General features: G+C 45.7%; 1 protein-coding gene across 4 annotated transcripts in view; it reads right to left on the reverse strand.

The window, feature by feature from the left end:
- The window catches only part of LOC106580556 (dedicator of cytokinesis protein 8), a 120,705-nt gene that overhangs the window by 72,185 nt on the left and 29,667 nt on the right, over nucleotides 1-18,853 (reverse strand). For all 4 annotated transcript variants that reach the window (XM_045703289.1, XM_045703288.1, XM_045703287.1 and 1 more), the window contains 6 exons: nucleotides 16,950-17,125; nucleotides 15,762-15,833; nucleotides 13,450-13,558; nucleotides 6,457-6,669; nucleotides 6,270-6,355; nucleotides 5,285-5,351 (listed from right to left, as the gene is read on the reverse strand). In XM_045703289.1, the coding sequence (XP_045559245.1) occupies nucleotides 5,285-5,351; nucleotides 6,270-6,355; nucleotides 6,457-6,669; nucleotides 13,450-13,558; nucleotides 15,762-15,833; nucleotides 16,950-17,125 (723 nt within the window). The remainder of the gene's footprint in view (nucleotides 1-5,284; nucleotides 5,352-6,269; nucleotides 6,356-6,456; nucleotides 6,670-13,449; nucleotides 13,559-15,761; nucleotides 15,834-16,949; nucleotides 17,126-18,853) is intronic.

Below are 18,853 nucleotides of genomic sequence, written 5' to 3' on the forward strand. Positions count from 1 at the left end.
ACCACACAAACAGTAGTCTGGCCCTACTGTACTACCACACAGACAGTAGTCTGGCCCTACTGTACTACCACACAGACAGTAGTCTGGCCCTACTGTACTACCACACAGACAGTAGTCTGGCCCTACTGTACTACCACACAGACAGTAGTCTGGCCCTACTGTACTACCACACAGACAGTAGTCTGGCCCTACTGTACTACCACACAGACAGTAGTCTGCTCTACTGTAATACCACACAGACAGTACTCTGGCCCTACTGTACTACCACACAGACAGTACTCTGGCCCTACTGTACTACCACACAGACAGTAGTCTGGCCCTACTGTACTACCACACAAACAGTAGTCTGGCCCTACTGTACTACCACACAGACAGTAGTCTGGCCCTACTGTACTACCACACAAACAGTAGTCTGGCCCTACTGTACTACCACACAGACAGTAGTCTGGCCCTACTGTACTACCACACAGACAGTAATCTGGCCCTACTGTACTACCACACAAACAGTAGTCTGGCCCTACTGTACTACCACACAGACAGTAGTCTGGCCCTACTGTACTACCACACAGACAGTAGTCTGGCCCTACTGTACTACCACACAGACAGTACTCTGGCCCTACTGTACTACCACACAGACAGTAGTCTGGCCCTACTGTACTACCACACAGACAGTAGTCTGGCCCTACTGTACTACCACACAGACAGTAGTCTGGCCCTACTGTACTACCACACAGACAGTACTCTGGCCCTACTGTACTACCACACAGACAGTAGTCTGGCCCTAATGTACTACCACACAGACAGTAGTCTGGCCCTACTGTACTACCACACAGACAGTAGTCTGGCCCTACTACTGTACTACCACACAGACAGTAGTCTGGCCCTACTGTACTACCACACAGACAGTACTCTGGCCCTACTGTACTACCACACAGACAGTAGTCTGGCCCTACTGTACTACCACACAGACAGTAGTCTGGCCCTACTGTACTACCACACCGACAGTAGTCTGGCCCTACTGTACTACCACACAGACAGCACTCTGGCCCTACTGTACTACCACACAGACAGTAGTCTGGCCCTACTACTGTACTACCACACAGACAGTAGTCTGGCCCTACTACTGTACTACCACACAGACAGTAGTCTGGCCCACTACTGTACTACCACACAGACAGTAGTCTGGCCCTACTGTACTACCACACAGACAGTAGGTCCTGGCCCTACTGTACTACCACACAGACAGTAGTCTGGCCCTAATGTACTACCACACAGACAGTAGTCTGGCCCTACTGTACTACCACACAGACAGTAGTCTGGCCCTACTGTACTACCACACAGACAGTACTCTGGCCCTACTGTACTACCACACAGACAGTAGTCTGGCCCTAATGTACTACCACACAGACAGTAGTCTGGCCCTACTGTACTACCACACAGACAGTAGTCTGGCCCTACTGTACTACCACACAAACAGTAGTCTGGCCCTACTGTACTACCACACAGACAGTAGTCTGGCCCTACTGTACTACCACACAGACAGTAGTCTGTCCCTACTGTACTGCCACACAGACAATAGTCTGGCCCTACTGTACTACCACACAGACAGTAGTCTGGCCCTACTGTACTACCACACAGACAGTAGTCTGGCTCTACTGTAATACCACACAGACAGTACTCTGGCCCTACTGTACTACCACACAGACAGTACTCTGGCCCTACTGTACTACCACACAGACAGTAGTCTGGCCCTACTGTACTACCACACAAACAGTAGTCTGGCCCTACTGTACTACCACACAGACAGTAGTCTGGCCCTACTGTACTACCACACAAACAGTAGTCTGGCCCTACTGTACTACCACACAGACAGTAGTCTGGCCCTACTGTACTACCACACAGACAGTAATCTGGCCCTACTGTACTACCACACAAACAGTAGTCTGGCCCTACTGTACTACCACACAGACAGTAGTCTGGCCCTACTGTACTACCACACAGACAGTAGTCTGGCCCTACTGTACTACCACACAGACAGTACTCTGGCCCTACTGTACTACCACACAGACAGTAGTCTGGCCCTACTGTACTACCACACAAACAGTAGTCTGGCCCTACTGTACTACCACACAGACAGTAGTCTGGCCCTACTGTACTACCACACAGACAGTAGTCTGGCCCTACTACTGTACTACCACACAGACAGTAGTCTGGCCCTACTGTACTACCACACAGACAGTACTCTGGCCCTACTGTACTACCACACAGACAGTAATCTGGCCCTACTGTACTACCACACAAACAGTAGTCTGGCCCTACTGTACTACCACACAAACAGTAGTCTGGCCCTACTGTACTACCACACAGACAGTAGTCTGGCCCTACTGTACTACCACACAGACAGTAGTCTGGCCCTACTGTACTACCACACAGACAGTAATCTGGCCCTACTGTACTACCACACAAACAGTAGTCTGGCCCTACTGTACTACCACACAGACAGTAGTCTGGCCCTAATGTACTACCACACAGACAGTAGTCTGGCCCTACTGTACTACCACACAGACAGTAGTCTGGCCCTACTGTACTACCACACAGACAGTAGTCTGGCCCTACTGTACTACCACACAGACAGTACTCTGGCCCTACTGTACTACCACACAGACAGTAGTCTGGCCCTAATGTACTACCACACAGACAGTAGTCTGGCCCTACTGTAATACCACACAGACAGTAGTCTGGCCCTACTGTACTACCACACAGACAGTAGTCTGGCCCTACTGTACTACCACACAGACAGTAGTCTGGCCCTACTGTACTACCACACAGACAGTACTCTGGCCCTACTGTACTACCACACAGACAGTAGTCTGGCCCTAATGTACTACCACACAGACAGTACTCTGGCCCTACTGTAATACCACACAGACAGTAGTCTGGCCCTACTGTACTACCACACAGACAGTAGTCTGGCCCTACTGTACTACCACACAAACAGTAGTCTGGCCCTACTGTACTACCACACAAACAGTAGTCTGGCTCTAGGAATGACCACACAACATTTCTGTGGTATTCTGGATACAAAGTTATGGAACACTTTTCTGTAAGGGTCCTTATGAATGCAAAATATATTATTTATCTCGGCAGTGTCATTATTGAATGTTTCGTAACACTTTACCTGTAGTCATCATCATCATCATCATACAGCATACAGCCTACATAACACTGTCATAGATGTGACATGCTAACTGTCCCAGGCAGAGATCTCACAAAGTGTTTTCAGTGAATGTAACGTCTTTAAGGGATGTCCATTTCTTACATTTCCTCAATTCCTCACGTCCTCTATCACCTACCTCCTTCTCGTTTTAGAGGAAAAAATGTTAAGGGGATGGACATAGGATCTTTTCGTCCAATACACTTAGAGAAGAAGGCAAGGAGAGCGGGTGTAACAAATTTAGGAAAGACAAATTGAGAAAGAGCCTCTGTTTCTACGGCTCCTCCCTTGTGACTGTGTCCTGAGAAGAGGATGACCCTACGGTGACCCTGTACGCTGTGAGTGTCATGTTAGGTCCCATTACAAACCCATTTACAACCTCCTCATTCCACATGTCACATTATGAGTCTTCTACAACAGTCGTTAACACTTCATAGCAGGACTGATGCTGCTGCAAGCACACAACATAACACAGCATGGATTTCTTCCTCGGTCTCTCTCAAGTTTCATCTGAAGCAGACAGAAGATTGTGACAGTTCCAAATGTGTTAAGTGTGTGTGTGTGTGTGTGCGTACATAAATTTGGGACAACACTTCAAATGTCAACAGTTAATGTGGTCTACATAGTGATAGCATTGCAGTGTATTAACTTTAAAAGCCAAGAGTTCCACAGGACTTCATATTCATTTTGATGAAACACAGCACAGCTGATGATTGCTGGCTGTGTTCTAAACATCTGGCATAAACCTCCCATTCCCCTGGACGCACCACGATCAGTATGATCATATTCTACTGTAGGCCTACAATACACACACCATGGTTGGCCTAATAATCACAACCATCTTCGCTGTAATAATCTTTCATATACCTGTTGTTTTGGTAGTGAGTACTGTGACCATCTGTCAGTCGGGCAGGACAGGATTAGAGAAATGTTTCCAGTGAACTATATCAACATCTGCTGCATATTTCCCAGATGTGAAATCAAAACCGCATTACAACACTGCATTTCACTGCAGAGAAACGGTAAAGAGAAAGATAGAAATAGAGAGACAGACAGACAGGGAGGGACAGACTGAGAGAGAGACAGAGACCGAGACAGAGAGAGCGAGACAGAGGGAGACAGAGAAATAAACCTCAGTCACCAAACCCCTCTGTTCCAGATTGAGTCATGTCAAGTGTAATAAGTTCAACAAGCTGGACAGTATGTCATCCTGGTCCATGACTGGGGGATGTTTCATGGGCCTACAACATGGTGCCTTTGTCAGGCCCATCTGCCTCCTCCTCTAATCAATTCAATAAAGAGGATGTTGTGTTAACCTCCACAATAACATTGTGCCTTATTGATATTATGGAGAAGAGCATCATCTGGTTCCCTCGCCATGCAGGAGATGCAGTATATAATAAAGGGAAAGGCAGTACAAAAAGACTAGCACTTTGAGACTGCCCAACCAGGATACAGTGTGGCCAGACCACCAAAAGGTCAGCGGCTCAAATCCAAACGTGGTGCCCTTCAACCTTAAAACGCTAAATCGAATCCTAAAACCATCCAGCTGTGCAAGTCCATAACACACATGCTACTAGTTTTGGCTAACAGAACTGTGTTTGGATAGGAGAGTAGTGTGAATCAGATGGGTTGGTTGTATGAACACGGCTATGCTTGGTCGACTGGAAAAGCCTCTCAGTCCCAGGGCTTCCGGACGTTCTGTCTACTGTGGCTAAAGTCTTCGGATATCCCACTGATCCATCACTTCACTGACCAGCAACACAAACCTGACACACTGGTCATGAGATCACCAAAAAAAGATAAAGCACACCTTGCCGATGAACTGATTAGAACATTTCCTGACTATCGTACATGTTGAATCGCAACTGTTCGCCGACAACCAGCGCGTGATCTACTGCGCATGGCCGACGTTCGCTATGGTGCGTCTTGTCCTTAACACACATTAACCTCAACAACTTCAAGCTTCAACAACATGAAGGCATTGCTATTCTTCATGACCTTATAACACACAGTGGGCCAAAGTATACAGCACTGTAAAAACCCTTCAGAAGGAAACCCCTACTGTACCTTTTTCTTCTCTCTCAGGTCGTACAGAGCCAGGGTAGCAAATAGTGGTTCAATGTCAATCTCAAACCTATGGAGGACAGGGGAGAAAATATATCAACCTGTCATTTCACAGCAGTGTGTCGACCAGCCAGCAAACATTGTCAATAAGCCTGACGTATAATGAACTTTTATCTATTCTATAAAGTTCTGCATTGTTGATTGAGAAAGCACATAAGCATTTTGCTGCAATTGTGTATGCGGTGAATACATTTGATTTGATTCTATTTATCAACTCAGGATACTCAACAGAAACATGGATTGTGGGTGCATGCACTCTCATAGCATTGAGACTTGGAACTGAGCCAATCGAGTGATATGCCCAACTGAAAGTTGGGACAGGCAGCTGCCAAAACAATGCTTAGAGATGATGAAGAACTTAGCTGAAACCTTTGGCAACTTTACGGCGTGGGAGAAGCAGAAAGAGAGAGAGAGAGAGAACAGAGAGAGAGAAAGAGAGAGAGAGAGAGAGAAAGAGAGAGAGAGAGAACAGAGAGAGACAGCGAGAGAGAGAGAATGAGAGAGACAGACAGAGAGATACTAGCCCACAGAAAGTGTGTAAGAGAGGGAGAGAAAGGGAACGTGTCTCACAGAAAGTGTGTAAGAGAGGGAGAGAAAGGGAACGTGTCCCACAGAAAGTGGTGGTCTAAAGGAAAGGTAACAACCACTGTACTGCAGAGCTCCCAGGCTAAAGGCTATGGTTCAGAGCAAACAGAATGGTCTCCAACTTAACAATGGTCTGTCAGTTGCAGTAGCAGACAAATACAGGCTAAATGTTGGGAACATTTCCCCATCATTCATATTGTGAGATAATCTTCTCCTTCTCACACAAACTTTCTGCGGGCTACACACCTTCCCTCTCTCTGCCACCCTGTCCCACACAACATGTTGATTCTCACATACAGGTACAGTTATTTTCCTTCCATGAAAGGTAGTGTAATTCCCATACTTGATGGCCTGACACCGGATGATGATCCGGTCTCCCATGTGCTCTTTGGGACAGTCAGGAATGGGCCGGATCTCCACTGCATCATCCTGGAATACCAAAGAAATGTCATGGGTCCAGCCACTCAATTCAAGTCAAGCATGCACAGAAGGATTGACTGTATTTATATGTGTGTGTGTCCCTCTCTCACCTCGTCGGCGGGTGGGTACAGGGCAAACAGCTCAGGGTGGCGGTTCCCCTGCCGGGCTTCCTGGTTGAACCTGTCCAGGTCGTCATGGTTACTGAAGTGCAGCAGCCCCTCCACTCTGGGGTCAGGGGTCAGACCAGAGCGGAGGTCAAAGTCAGAGGAGGTCAGGGTCCTGCTGGAGTCATCACTCAGTACCGCCAGGGACGGGGACTTCACCTGTAATAATATTAATAATGACTGGTATTAGGAGAGAGAGGAGGACAGGGACTTCACCTGTAATAATATTAATAATGACTGGTATTAGGAGAGAGAGGAGGACAGGGACTTCACCTGTAATAATATTAATAATGACTGGTATTAGGAGAGAGAGGAGGACAGGGACTTCACCTGTAATAATATTAATAATGACTGGTATTAGGAGAGAGAGGAGGACAGGGACTTCACCTGTAATAATATTAATAATGACTGGTATTAGGAGAGAGAGGAGGACAGGGACTTCACCTGTAATAATATTAATAATGACTGGTATTAGGAGAGAGAGGAGGACGGGGACTTCACCTGTAATAATATTAATAATGACTGGTATTAGGAGAGAGAGGAGGACGGGGACTTCACCTGTAATAATATTAATAATGACTGGTATTAGGAGAGAGAGGAGGACAGGGACTTCACCTGTAATAATATTAATAATGACTGGTATTAGGAAAGAGAGGAGGACAGGGACTTCACCTGTAATAATATTAATAATGACTGGTATTAGGAGAGAGAGGAGGACAGGGACTTCACCTGTAATAATATTAATAATGACTGGTATTAGGAGAGAGAGGAGGACAGGGACTTCACCTGTAATAATATTAATAATGACTGGTATTAGGAGAGAGAGGAGGACAGGGACTTCACCTGTAATAATATTAATAATGACTGGTATTAGGAGAGAGAGGAGGACAGGGACTTCACCTGTAATAATATTAATAATGACTGGTATTAGGAGAGAGAGGAGGACGGGGACTTCACCTGTAATAATATTAATAATGACTGGTATTAGGAGAGAGAGGAGGACAGGTACTTCACCTGTAATAATATTAATAATGACTGGTATTAGGAGAGAGAGGAGGACAGGGACTTCACCTGTAATAATATTAATAATGACTGGTATTAGGAGAGAGAGGAGGACGGGGACTTCACCTGTAATAATATTAATAATGACTGGTATTAGGAGAGAGAGGAGGACGGGGACTTCACCTGTAATAATATTAATAATGACTGGTATTAGGAGAGAGAGGAGGACGGGGACTTCACCTGTAATAATATTAATAATGACTGGTATTAGGAGAGAGAGGAGGACGGGGACTTCACCTGTAATAATATTAATAATGACTGGTATTAGGAGAGAGAGGAGGACGGGGACTTCACCTGTAATAATATTAATAATGACTGGTATTAGGAGAGAGAGGAGGACGGGGACTTCACCTGTAATAATATTAATAATGACTGGTATTAGGAGAGAGAGGAGGACAGGGACTTCACCTGTAATAATATTAATAATGACTGGTATTAGGAGAGAGAGGAGGACAGGGACTTCACCTGTAATAATATTAATAATGACTGGTATTAGGAGAGAGAGGAGGACAGGGACTTCACCTGTAATAATATTAATAATGACTGGTATTAGGAGAGAGAGGAGGACAGGTACTTCACCTGTAATAATATTAATAATGACTGGTATTAGGAGAGAGAGGAGGACGGGGACTTCACCTGTAATAATATTAATAATGACTGGTATTAGGAGAGAGAGGAGGACGGGGACTTCACCTGTAATAATATTAATAATGACTGGTATTAGGAGAGAGAGGAGGACGGGGACTTCACCTGTAATAATATTAATAATGACTGGTATTAGGAGAGAGAGGAGGACGGGGACTTCACCTGTAATAATATTAATAATGACTGGTATTAGGAGAGAGAGGAGGACAGGTACTTCACCTGTAATAATATTAATAATGACTGGTATTAGGAGAGAGAGGAGGACAGGGACTTCACCTGTAATAATATTAATAATGACTGGTATTAGGAGAGAGAGGAGGACAGGGACTTCACCTGTAATAATATTAATAATGACTGGTATTAGGAGAGAGAGGAGGACGGGGACTTCACCTGTAATAATATTAATAATGACTGGTATTAGGAGAGAGAGGAGGACGGGGACTTCACCTGTAATAATATTAATAATGACTGGTATTAGGAGAGAGAGGAGGACAGGGACTTCACCTGTAATAATATTAATAATGACTGGTATTAGGAGAGAGAGGAGGACGGGGACTTCACCTGTAATAATATTAATAATGACTGGTATTAGGAGAGAGAGGAGGACGGGGACTTCACCTGTAATAATATTAATAATGACTGGTATTAGGAGAGAGAGGAGGACGGGGACTTCACCTGTAATAATATTAATAATGACTGGTATTAGGAGAGAGAGGAGGACAGGGACTTCACCTGTAATAATATTAATAATGACTGGTATTAGGAGAGAGAGGAGGACAGGGACTTCACCTGTAATAATATTAATAATGACTGGTATTAGGAGAGAGAGGAGGACAGGGACTTCACCTGTAATAATATTAATAATGACTGGTATTAGGAGAGAGAGGAGGACAGGGACTTCACCTGTAATAATATTAATAATGACTGGTATTAGGAGAGAGAGGAGGACAGGGACTTCACCTGTAATAATATTAATAATGACTGGTATTAGGAGAGAGAGGAGGACGGGGACTTCACCTGTAATAATATTAATAATGACTGGTATTAGGAGAGAGAGGAGGACGGGGACTTCACCTGTAATAATATTAATAATGACTGGTATTAGGAGAGAGAGGAGGACGGGGACTTCACCTGTAATAATATTAATAATGACTGGTATTAGGAGAGAGAGGAGGACGGGGACTTCACCTGTAATAATATTAATAATGACTGGTATTAGGAGAGAGAGGAGGACGGGGACTTCACCTGTAATAATATTAATAATGACTGGTATTAGGAGAGAGAGGAGGACGGGGACTTCACCTGTAATAATATTAATAATGACTGGTATTAGGAGAGAGAGGAGGACAGGTACTTCACCTGTAATAATATTAATAATGACTGGTATTAGGAGAGAGAGGAGGACGGGGACTTCACCTGTAATAATATTAATAATGACTGGTATTAGGAGAGAGAGGAGGACAGGGACTTCACCTGTAATAATATTAATAATGACTGGTATTAGGAGAGAGAGGAGGACAGGGACTTCACCTGTAATAATATTAATAATGACTGGTATTAGGAGAGAGAGGAGGACAGGGACTTCACCTGTAATAATATTAATAATGACTGGTATTAGGAGAGAGAGGAGGACAGGGACTTCACCTGTAATAATATTAATAATGACTGGTATTAGGAGAGAGAGGAGGACAGGGACTTCACCTGTAATAATATTAATAATGACTGGTATTAGGAGAGAGAGGAGGACGGGGACTTCACCTGTAATAATATTAATAATGACTGGTATTAGGAGAGAGAGGAGGACAGGGACTTCACCTGTAATAATATTAATAATGACTGGTATTAGGAGAGAGAGGAGGACGGGGACTTCACCTGTAATAATATTAATAATGACTGGTATTAGGAGAGAGAGGAGGACAGGGACTTCACCTGTAATAATATTAATAATGACTGGTATTAGGAGAGAGAGGAGGACGGGGACTTCACCTGTAATAATATTAATAATGACTGGTATTAGGAGAGAGAGGAGGACAGGGACTTCACCTGTAATAATATTAATAATGACTGGTATTAGGAGAGAGAGGAGGACAGGGACTTCACCTGTAATAATATTAATAATGACTGGTATTAGGAGAGAGAGGAGGACGGGGACTTCACCTGTAATAATATTAATAATGACTGGTATTAGGAGAGAGAGGAGGACAGGGACTTCACCTGTAATAATATTAATAATGACTGGTATTAGGAGAGAGAGGAGGACAGGGACTTCACCTGTAATAATATTAATAATGACTGGTATTAGGAGAGAGAGGAGGACGGGGACTTCACCTGTAATAATATTAATAATGACTGGTATTAGGAGAGAGAGGAGGACAGGGACTTCACCTGTAATAATATTAATAATGACTGGTATTAGGAGAGAGAGGAGGACAGGGACTTCACCTGTAATAATATTAATAATGACTGGTATTAGGAGAGAGAGGAGGACAGGGACTTCACCTGTAATAATATTAATAATGACTGGTATTAGGAGAGAGAGGAGGACGGGGACTTCACCTGTAATAATATTAATAATGACTGGTATTAGGAGAGAGAGGAGGACAGGGACTTCACCTGTAATAATATTAATAATGACTGGTATTAGGAGAGAGAGGAGGACAGGGATGGGGACTTCACCTGTAATAATAATGACTGGTATTAGGAGACAGAGGAGGACAGGGAGAGAGAGGAGGACAGGGAGCGAGAGGAGGGCAGGGAGAGAGAGGAGGGCAGGGAGAGAGAGGAGGTGGGAAGAGGATGGAAGATAGTCAAAATCCGAAAATAATGTTGAATTCTCCCAACAATTTTTTTTTAAATTCTCCCAACAAAATAATTTTACTAAAGTGTATTGCATGTAGGCCTAAATCAGTGTTCCAAATTATTGCAGCACTTGAAGTGTATAGGCCGGTAACTTGCTATGCTATCGCAGTGGAGAGATAAGACGTCCATAGATGATTAACTGTGTGTGAACATCAAGAGAATCGAGACAAGCTCATGGAATCCATAACTAATGGGTTTCAACTCCAGGGGAGCCCAGTAACTTCTAAGTGAAAGGGTGCCCCCTAGCACCATGGAGAGATCATAGTTAATCAGAGAGCACTACGTCCATATGGAATCAGACTCCAACTGAGCTATATGACTGGACAGCTCTGAACTCTCAGGCTGTGTCCTGTTTTCAACCACCACCACCCCTACCAACCCCCTTCCTCCTCACAGCACCACCCCTCCACCCTACCAACCCCCTTCCTCCTCACAGCACCACCCCTCCACCCTACCAACCCCCTTCCTCCTCACAGCACCACCCCTCCACCCTACCAACCCCCTTCCTCCTCACAGCACCACCCCTCCACCCTACCAACCCCCTTCCTCCTCACAGCACCACCCCTCCACCCTACCAACCCCCTTCTTTCTCACAGCACCCCCCCACCAGCCCCCTTCCTCCTCACAGCACTCCCCTCACCCTTCATTCCTCTTCTCTGTTGCAATCCTGCAGTAAATCTGCCTAATTTAGTTTCAAATATTTCGTTTGAATTACTGAAATATTTTGGCTTCTTCAACAATCCAAAAATGTAAGGGGAAACATCCATCCCTCTTCCATCTAACCTCCACACCCCCAGCCCTGCTTAGCTGTGCCCCTATCCCACAGGATTACTAATGACCAGTGTGAAGCAGGGGACCATTAGAGGCTGACTGACAATAGGCCGGTTCTTCCCCTCTCTCCCTCTCTCTCTCTCTCTCTCTCTCTTTGGCCTGGAGCGGATGGGAAAGACACGGCTGGAACAAGGGTCTTTGGTTTGGGTGATTAGGACTTGGTAAGGCTGGGGGATGGGGCTGGGGATGGGGCTGGGGCTGAGGAGCTGGGGGATGGGGATGGAGCTGGGGGATGGAGCTGGGGGATGGGGCTGGGGATGGAGCTGGGGGATGGGGATGGAGCTGGGGGATGGAGCTGGGGGATGGGGCTGGGGATGGAGCTGGGGGATGGGGATGGAGCTGGGGGATGGGGATGGGGCTGAGGAGCTGGGGCTGAGGAGCTGGGGATGGGGCTGGGGTTGGAACTGGGGGATGGGGCTGGGGATGGAGCTGGGGGGATGGAGCTGGGGGATGGGGCTGGGGATGGAGCTGGGGGATGGGGCTGGGGCTGAGGAGCTGGGGCTGGAACTGGGGGATGGGGCTGGGGATGGGGCTGGGGCTGAGGAGCTGGGAATGGGGCTGGGGATGGAACTGGGGGATGGGGCTGGGGATGGGGCTGGGGCTGAGGAGCTAGGGATGGACCTTGGGACTTGGGAGTGGGACTTCACTCTCAGGGCTTGGAGATTTGAGTTTGGGACTATGGACTGACAGAGGTGGGAGGCTGGAGAAGGGGGCTGGAGGAGGGGTTGGCTGGGTGCTGGCTGGAGATTTGGCAGGACAGAGAGCTGGATGTTGGCTGGGGCAGGTCGGAAGCAGAGGGGGACTACATGAATATTCACATCTCATTGTGTGCAGGTCAGGCTGGGTAGACATGAGGGAGACGGTGCCAGGATGGAGGTAATAGAAACAGGAAAAACACGTCTATGTTCAGTGTTATGCTTCCCAAACCCTCCTCCTCCCCAACCCCTCCCCTCGCTCCCCAACCCCTCCCCTCGCTCCCCAACCCCTCCATTCCCCAACCCCTCCCCTCGCTCCCCAACCCCTCCCCTCGCTCCCCACACCCCTCCCCCTCTGCTCCCCAACCCCTCCCCCTCTGCTCCCCAACCCCTCCCGTCACTCTGTCTCGCTTTCTATGGTTCCCTCGCTCTGTTCTCTCACTCATTTTCTCTACTTCTTTCTCTCCTTCTTTCATTGCACACTGATTAGAATTCCCTCACAAGAACAGAGATTCTAAAACTAAAAGACAATCTATATCTATCAATCTGAGGAATCAGGAGATATAGCTTGAAACACCTCTACTATTCAGGTTTCATGTTGGGCATGTCATCTTTCTCTGATAGAAAAGCCAGGGTATTATGGTTTCTCTGATTATTTCCTTCCGTAATGTAATCTTTGGATCTGATACCTGAATGTCCTACTAAAGTACACTCTGAATACACACGTTGGTCCTCTGATAACAATGGGACTGACAAAACTGCTCCTTACGGACCCAAACCCGGATTTATTTTGGAATTCCCTTTTTTGTTGTTGTTGTGTATGCACTGTTGTGTATATTGTGCTTACCGGTGTCTCTAGTTTCTCTGGCTGGACGTCAGACTCAAATGTCTGTTTCTGCAGAGTTTTGTGTAGACTTGCCCGCTCCGAATATGCACTCCAACTATCTCCCTGGCACCTGCGCACACGCACACGCACACAGTTACTGATAAACTAGTGGCTTTTTTATCTTATCAGAGCAGATTAGATGTAGTATTCCACCCCCCACATACACACAAAGCCCCAGGATGTGGATGAAAACCCTGAGCAGGAGACTGACTGTGTGTGTGTACACTACCGGTCAAAAGTTTTAGAACACCTACTCATTCAAGGGTTTTTCTATATTTTTACATTGTAGAATAATAGTGAAGACATCACAACTATGAAAAAACACATATGGAATCATGTAGTAACCAAAAAAGTGTTAAACAAATCAAAATGTATTTTATATTTGAGATTCTTGAAATAGCCACACTTTGCCTTGATGACAGCTTTGCATACTCTTGGCATTCTCTCAACCAGCTTCATGAGGTAGTCACCTGGAATGCATTTCAATTAACAGGTGTGCCTTCTTAAAAGTTAATTTGTGGAATTTCTTTCCTTCTTAATGCGTTTGAGCCAATCAGTTGTGTTGTGACAAGGTAGGGGTGGTATACAGAAGATAGCCCTAATTGGTAAAAGACCAAGTCCATATTATGGCAAGAACAGCTCAAATAAGCAAAGAGAAACAACAGTCCATTATTACTTTAAGACATGAAGGTCAGTCAACGTGGAAAATTTGAAGAACTTTTAAAGTTTTCTTCAAGTGCAGTCGTAAAAACCATCAAGAACTATGATGAAACTGGCTCTCATGAGGACCGCCACAGATTGCTGCCCAAATAAATGCTTCACAGAGAACAAGTAACAGACACATCTCAACATCAACTGTTCAGAGGAGACTGAGTGAATCAGGCCTTCATGGTCAATTTGCTGCAAAGAAACCACTACTAAAGGACACCAATAATAAGAAGAGACTTGCTTGGTCCAAGAAACACAAGCAATGGACATTAGACCGATGGAAATGTGCACTTTGGTCTGGAGTGAAATTTAAGATTTTTGGTTCCAACCGCCATGTCTTTGTGAGACACGTGTGGGTGAGCGGATGATCTCCGCATGTGTATTTCCCACCGTGAAGCATGGAGGAAGAGGTGTGATGGTGTGGGGGTGCTTTGCTGATGACACTGTCAGTGATTTATTTAGAATTCAAGGCGCACTTAACCAGTATGGCTACCACAGCATTCTGCAGCGATACACCATCCCATCTGGTATGGGCTTAGTGGGACTATCATTTGTTTTTCAACAGGACTATGACCCAACGCACCTCCAGGCTGGGTAAGAGCTATTTTACCAAGAATGAGAGTGATGGAGTGCTGCATCAGATGACCTGGCCTCCACAATCCCAGACCTCAACCAAATTGAGATGGTTTGGGATGAGTCGGAACGCAGAGTGAAGTAAAAGACTGTTGGAAAAGCATTCCAGGTGAAGATGGCTGAGAGAATGCCAAGAGTGTACAAAGCTGTCATCAAGGCAAAGGGTGCCTATTTGAAGAATCTCAAATCTCAAATATATTTTGATTTGTTTAACACTTTTTTGGTTACTACATGATTCCATGTGTTATTTCATAGTTTTGATGTCTTCACTATTATTCTACAATGTAGAAAATAGTAAAAATAAAGAAAAACCCTTGAATGAGTAGGTATTCTAAAACCTTTGACCGGTAGTGTATGTGTACCAGCAGTAGACAGTGGGCCTAGGCTGTGATAAGTAATCAGTATGTGGTATGTGTGAAGATAACCCATCTGTCTATCACGGTCTCTCAGACATCTCTCTGTAGACAGACAGACCAGACAGACCAAACAGACCAGACCAGACCAGACAGACAGCCTTGGTGGTGCATCTGAGAAGGAAACCACTGCACAGGTTTCCACTGTATAAACCACTGCACAGGTTTCCACTGTATAAACCACTGCACAGGTTTCCACTGTATAAACCACTGCACAGGTTTCCACTGTATAAACCACTGCACAGGTTTCCACTGTATAAACCACTGCACAGGATTCCACTGTGTTGTCTGCACCAGTGGTCATCAACCCTGGTCCTGAAGACTGAGCCACTTGGTGTGCAGCCTTTAGTCATGCTGGCCCAAAGCCTGCACAGCAGGTAGCTCTCCGGGTAGTCCAGGGTTAATGACCACTAGCGTACACATATCTAGCATTTTACAGGTCAGTAGTCACAAGGGAAAGGAGATTAGGAAAGAAAGCAGCCCCTGAATGTGTCTAAGAGTTGATCAAAGGAAGTTTACCTCCTGCTGACCATCAGCCAGGGCTGGGTGTAACTCTGAACACAGTCCCTGACATGGGAATCCAACTCCACCCTACAGAGATATAGGCGGTCAGCGAGGGAATGAGAAGGATGTTAAAGCACACACACACTCATTACATGCACACACAATCTTTTTCCCTCATTCTGCATTCCCATCTCATCAGCACTATCTGTAACATCATGTTCAAGGTGAGTGACAATCCTAAAACAAAATACCACTGTCAGAATATGTTCACTATTTCACACCCTCTTGGCTTGTAAGAGCCTTCTGAGGTATACTTATTCTATTCCATTAGAAGTGGGACCTAGGGAACTAGTGGGCGGGGTGTCATCTGGACACAGATATAGGTTGATAGTGGAGAAAGTTACTGGGACTATTGGATTAATAGCCAGGCTTAAATCAATGTCTAATCCAGAACTCTAGACCCTCACTGCTCTCTCCTAGATATGTGGGGATCTGATAGGCATAAGGTCAGTCTGTTATATCTGGAGTATTTCTCCTGTCTTATCCGGTGTCCTGTGTGAATTTAAGCACGCTCTCTCTAATTCTTTCTTTCTCTCTCTCGGAGGACATGAGCCCTAGGACCATGCTTCAGGACTACCTGGCCTGATGACTCCTTGCTGTCCCCAGTCCACCTGGTCATGCTGTTGCTCCAGTTTCAACTGTTCTGCCTGCGGCGATGGAACCCTGACCTGTTCACCGGACGTGCTACCTGTCCCAGACCTGCTGTTTTCAACTCTCTAGAGACAGCGGTAGAGATACTCTGAATGATCGGCTATGAAAAGCCAACTGACATTTACTCCTGAGGTGCTGACCTGTTGCACCCTCGACAACCACTGTGATTATTATTATTGACCCTGCTGGTCATCTATGAACATTTGAAGATCTTGGCCATGTTCTGTGATAATCTCCACCCGGCACAGCCAGAGGAGGACTGGCCACCCCTCATAGCCTGGTTCCTCTCTAGGTTTCTTTCTAGGGAGTTATTCCTAGCCACCGTGCTTCTACACCTGCATTGCTTGCTGTTTGGGGTTTTAGGCTGGGTTTCTGTACAGCACTTTGAGATATCAGCTGATGTAAGGGCTTTATAAATAAATTTGATTTGATAAGCAATCTAGTAACATGGTTGAGTTTATTCTACATTGATCATGTGACCATGCGACCCACCCCTCCTCCGGTACAGAGTGGCGTACGGTCCGACACTCCTTCTCCACCAGTTCTACTTCCAGGCCGTCGTCGGGGAAATCTCCAAGCTCCTGCATGAGGGCGGAGTCTCCACTCCGCAGCTGTGACATCAGAAACTCTTCCAGGTCCAAGGGCTCCACCGCGTCATACGACTGGGGCTGGAGAGACAGAGAGAGAGGGGAAAGGGTAGAGACAGACAGATATCATACTATTATATACAGCAAGTGTACAAAACATTATGAACACTTGGTCTTTTCATGACATAGACATTAACTTTTCCTCCATTACATTATTGAGGTCACTTGTTAAATCCACTTCAAATCAGTGTAGATGAAGGGGAGGAGACAAGTTAAAGACCTTGAGACCATTGAGACATTGACTGAACATGTGTGCCATTCAGGGTGAATGGGCAAGACAAAAGATTTAAGTGCCTTTGAACGGGGTGTGGTAGTAGGTGCCAGGTGCACCAGTTTGTGTCAAGAACTGCAACGCTGCTGGGGTTTTCATGCTCAACAGTTTCCTGTGTGAATTAAGAATGGTCCGCCACCCAAAGGACATCCAGCCAACTTGACACAACTGTGGGAAGCATTGGAGTCAACATGGGCCAGCATCCCTGTGGAACACTTTCAACACCTTGTAAAGTCCAGGCCCTGACAAATTGGGGCAGTTCTGAGGGCAAACGGGGGAGTGCAACTCAAGATTAGGAAGGTGTTCTTAATGTAAAGGGAAAGGCCTTGTCAGTTGTACCACTAAATGCATTCAACTGAAATGTGTGTTCCGCATTTAACCCAACCCCTCTGAATCAGAGAGGAAGTTGAGAAGGGGCGAAGGAGACGGTGACAGAGAGAGAGCGGTAGAGCGAGAAAAGAGAGAGAGAAATAGTTTCATGCAGAGGGCACAGGCAGGAAACGGTTAAGGCAAAAAGTTACCACGCAACTACATGTTGGCATTCTTAAGGTTATGAATAAACCACTGTAGTGCATCTAAATGTGTCATTGATAGAGCTTAGAGTCAGATTATTCCAGATATGTATTCCTTGGCTTCAATGAAAGGAATGCCTGGAAACAAACCAAGAACCTAACACGCATTGTTTAAGTACAAACAGAGAGAAAGAGGGGCAGGAAGAGAGAGGCATATAGAGAGAGGCATACAGAGAGAGAGAGAGAGAGCATGAGGCATAGAGAGAGAGGCAGAGAGAGAGAGAGGCATAGAGCGAGAGAGAGGCAGAGTGAGAGGTGTAGAGAGAGAGAGGCATAGAGAGAGAGAGGTATATAGAGAGAGGTGTAGAGAGGCAGAGAGATATAGAGAGAGAGGTGTAGAGAGGCAGAGAGAGAGAGAGGCATAGAGAGAGAGAGAGAGGCATAGAGAGAGAGAGGCATAGAGAGAGAGAGGCATAGAGAGAGAGAGAGGCATAGAGAGAGAGAGAGAGAAGCATAGGAGAGAGAGAGAGAGAGAGAGAGAGAGAGAGAGGCATAGAGAGAGAGAGAGAGAGAGAGAGAGAGAGAGAGAGAGAGAGAGAGAGAGAGAGAGAGAGAGAGAGAGAGAGAGAGAGAGAGAGAGAGAGAGAGAGAGAGAGAGAGAGATCTAACCTCTTCTGGGGAAATTGTAAAACACTAAACAACACAAGCAGTTATCTATCCAAAACGGAGATGTGTGGGTAAACCACTTCTCCAATGCCTTTGGCCCTATAACAAAGAAGAAACAGCAAAAACATATACATGATCAAAAACAAATCTTAGAAACTATTAAAGACGACCAGAACCCACTGGATTCTACAGTTACATTGAATGAACTACAGGACAAAATACACACCCTCCAACCCAAAAAGGCCTGCTGCATCTTCCCAATATTTGTATCCAAGGACTGATCACCCCAATCCACAAAAG

Source organism: Salmo salar, chromosome ssa20 (assembly GCF_905237065.1).
Source record: "Salmo salar chromosome ssa20, Ssal_v3.1, whole genome shotgun sequence".
NCBI classification, from domain to species: Eukaryota; Metazoa; Chordata; class Actinopteri; order Salmoniformes; family Salmonidae; genus Salmo; species Salmo salar.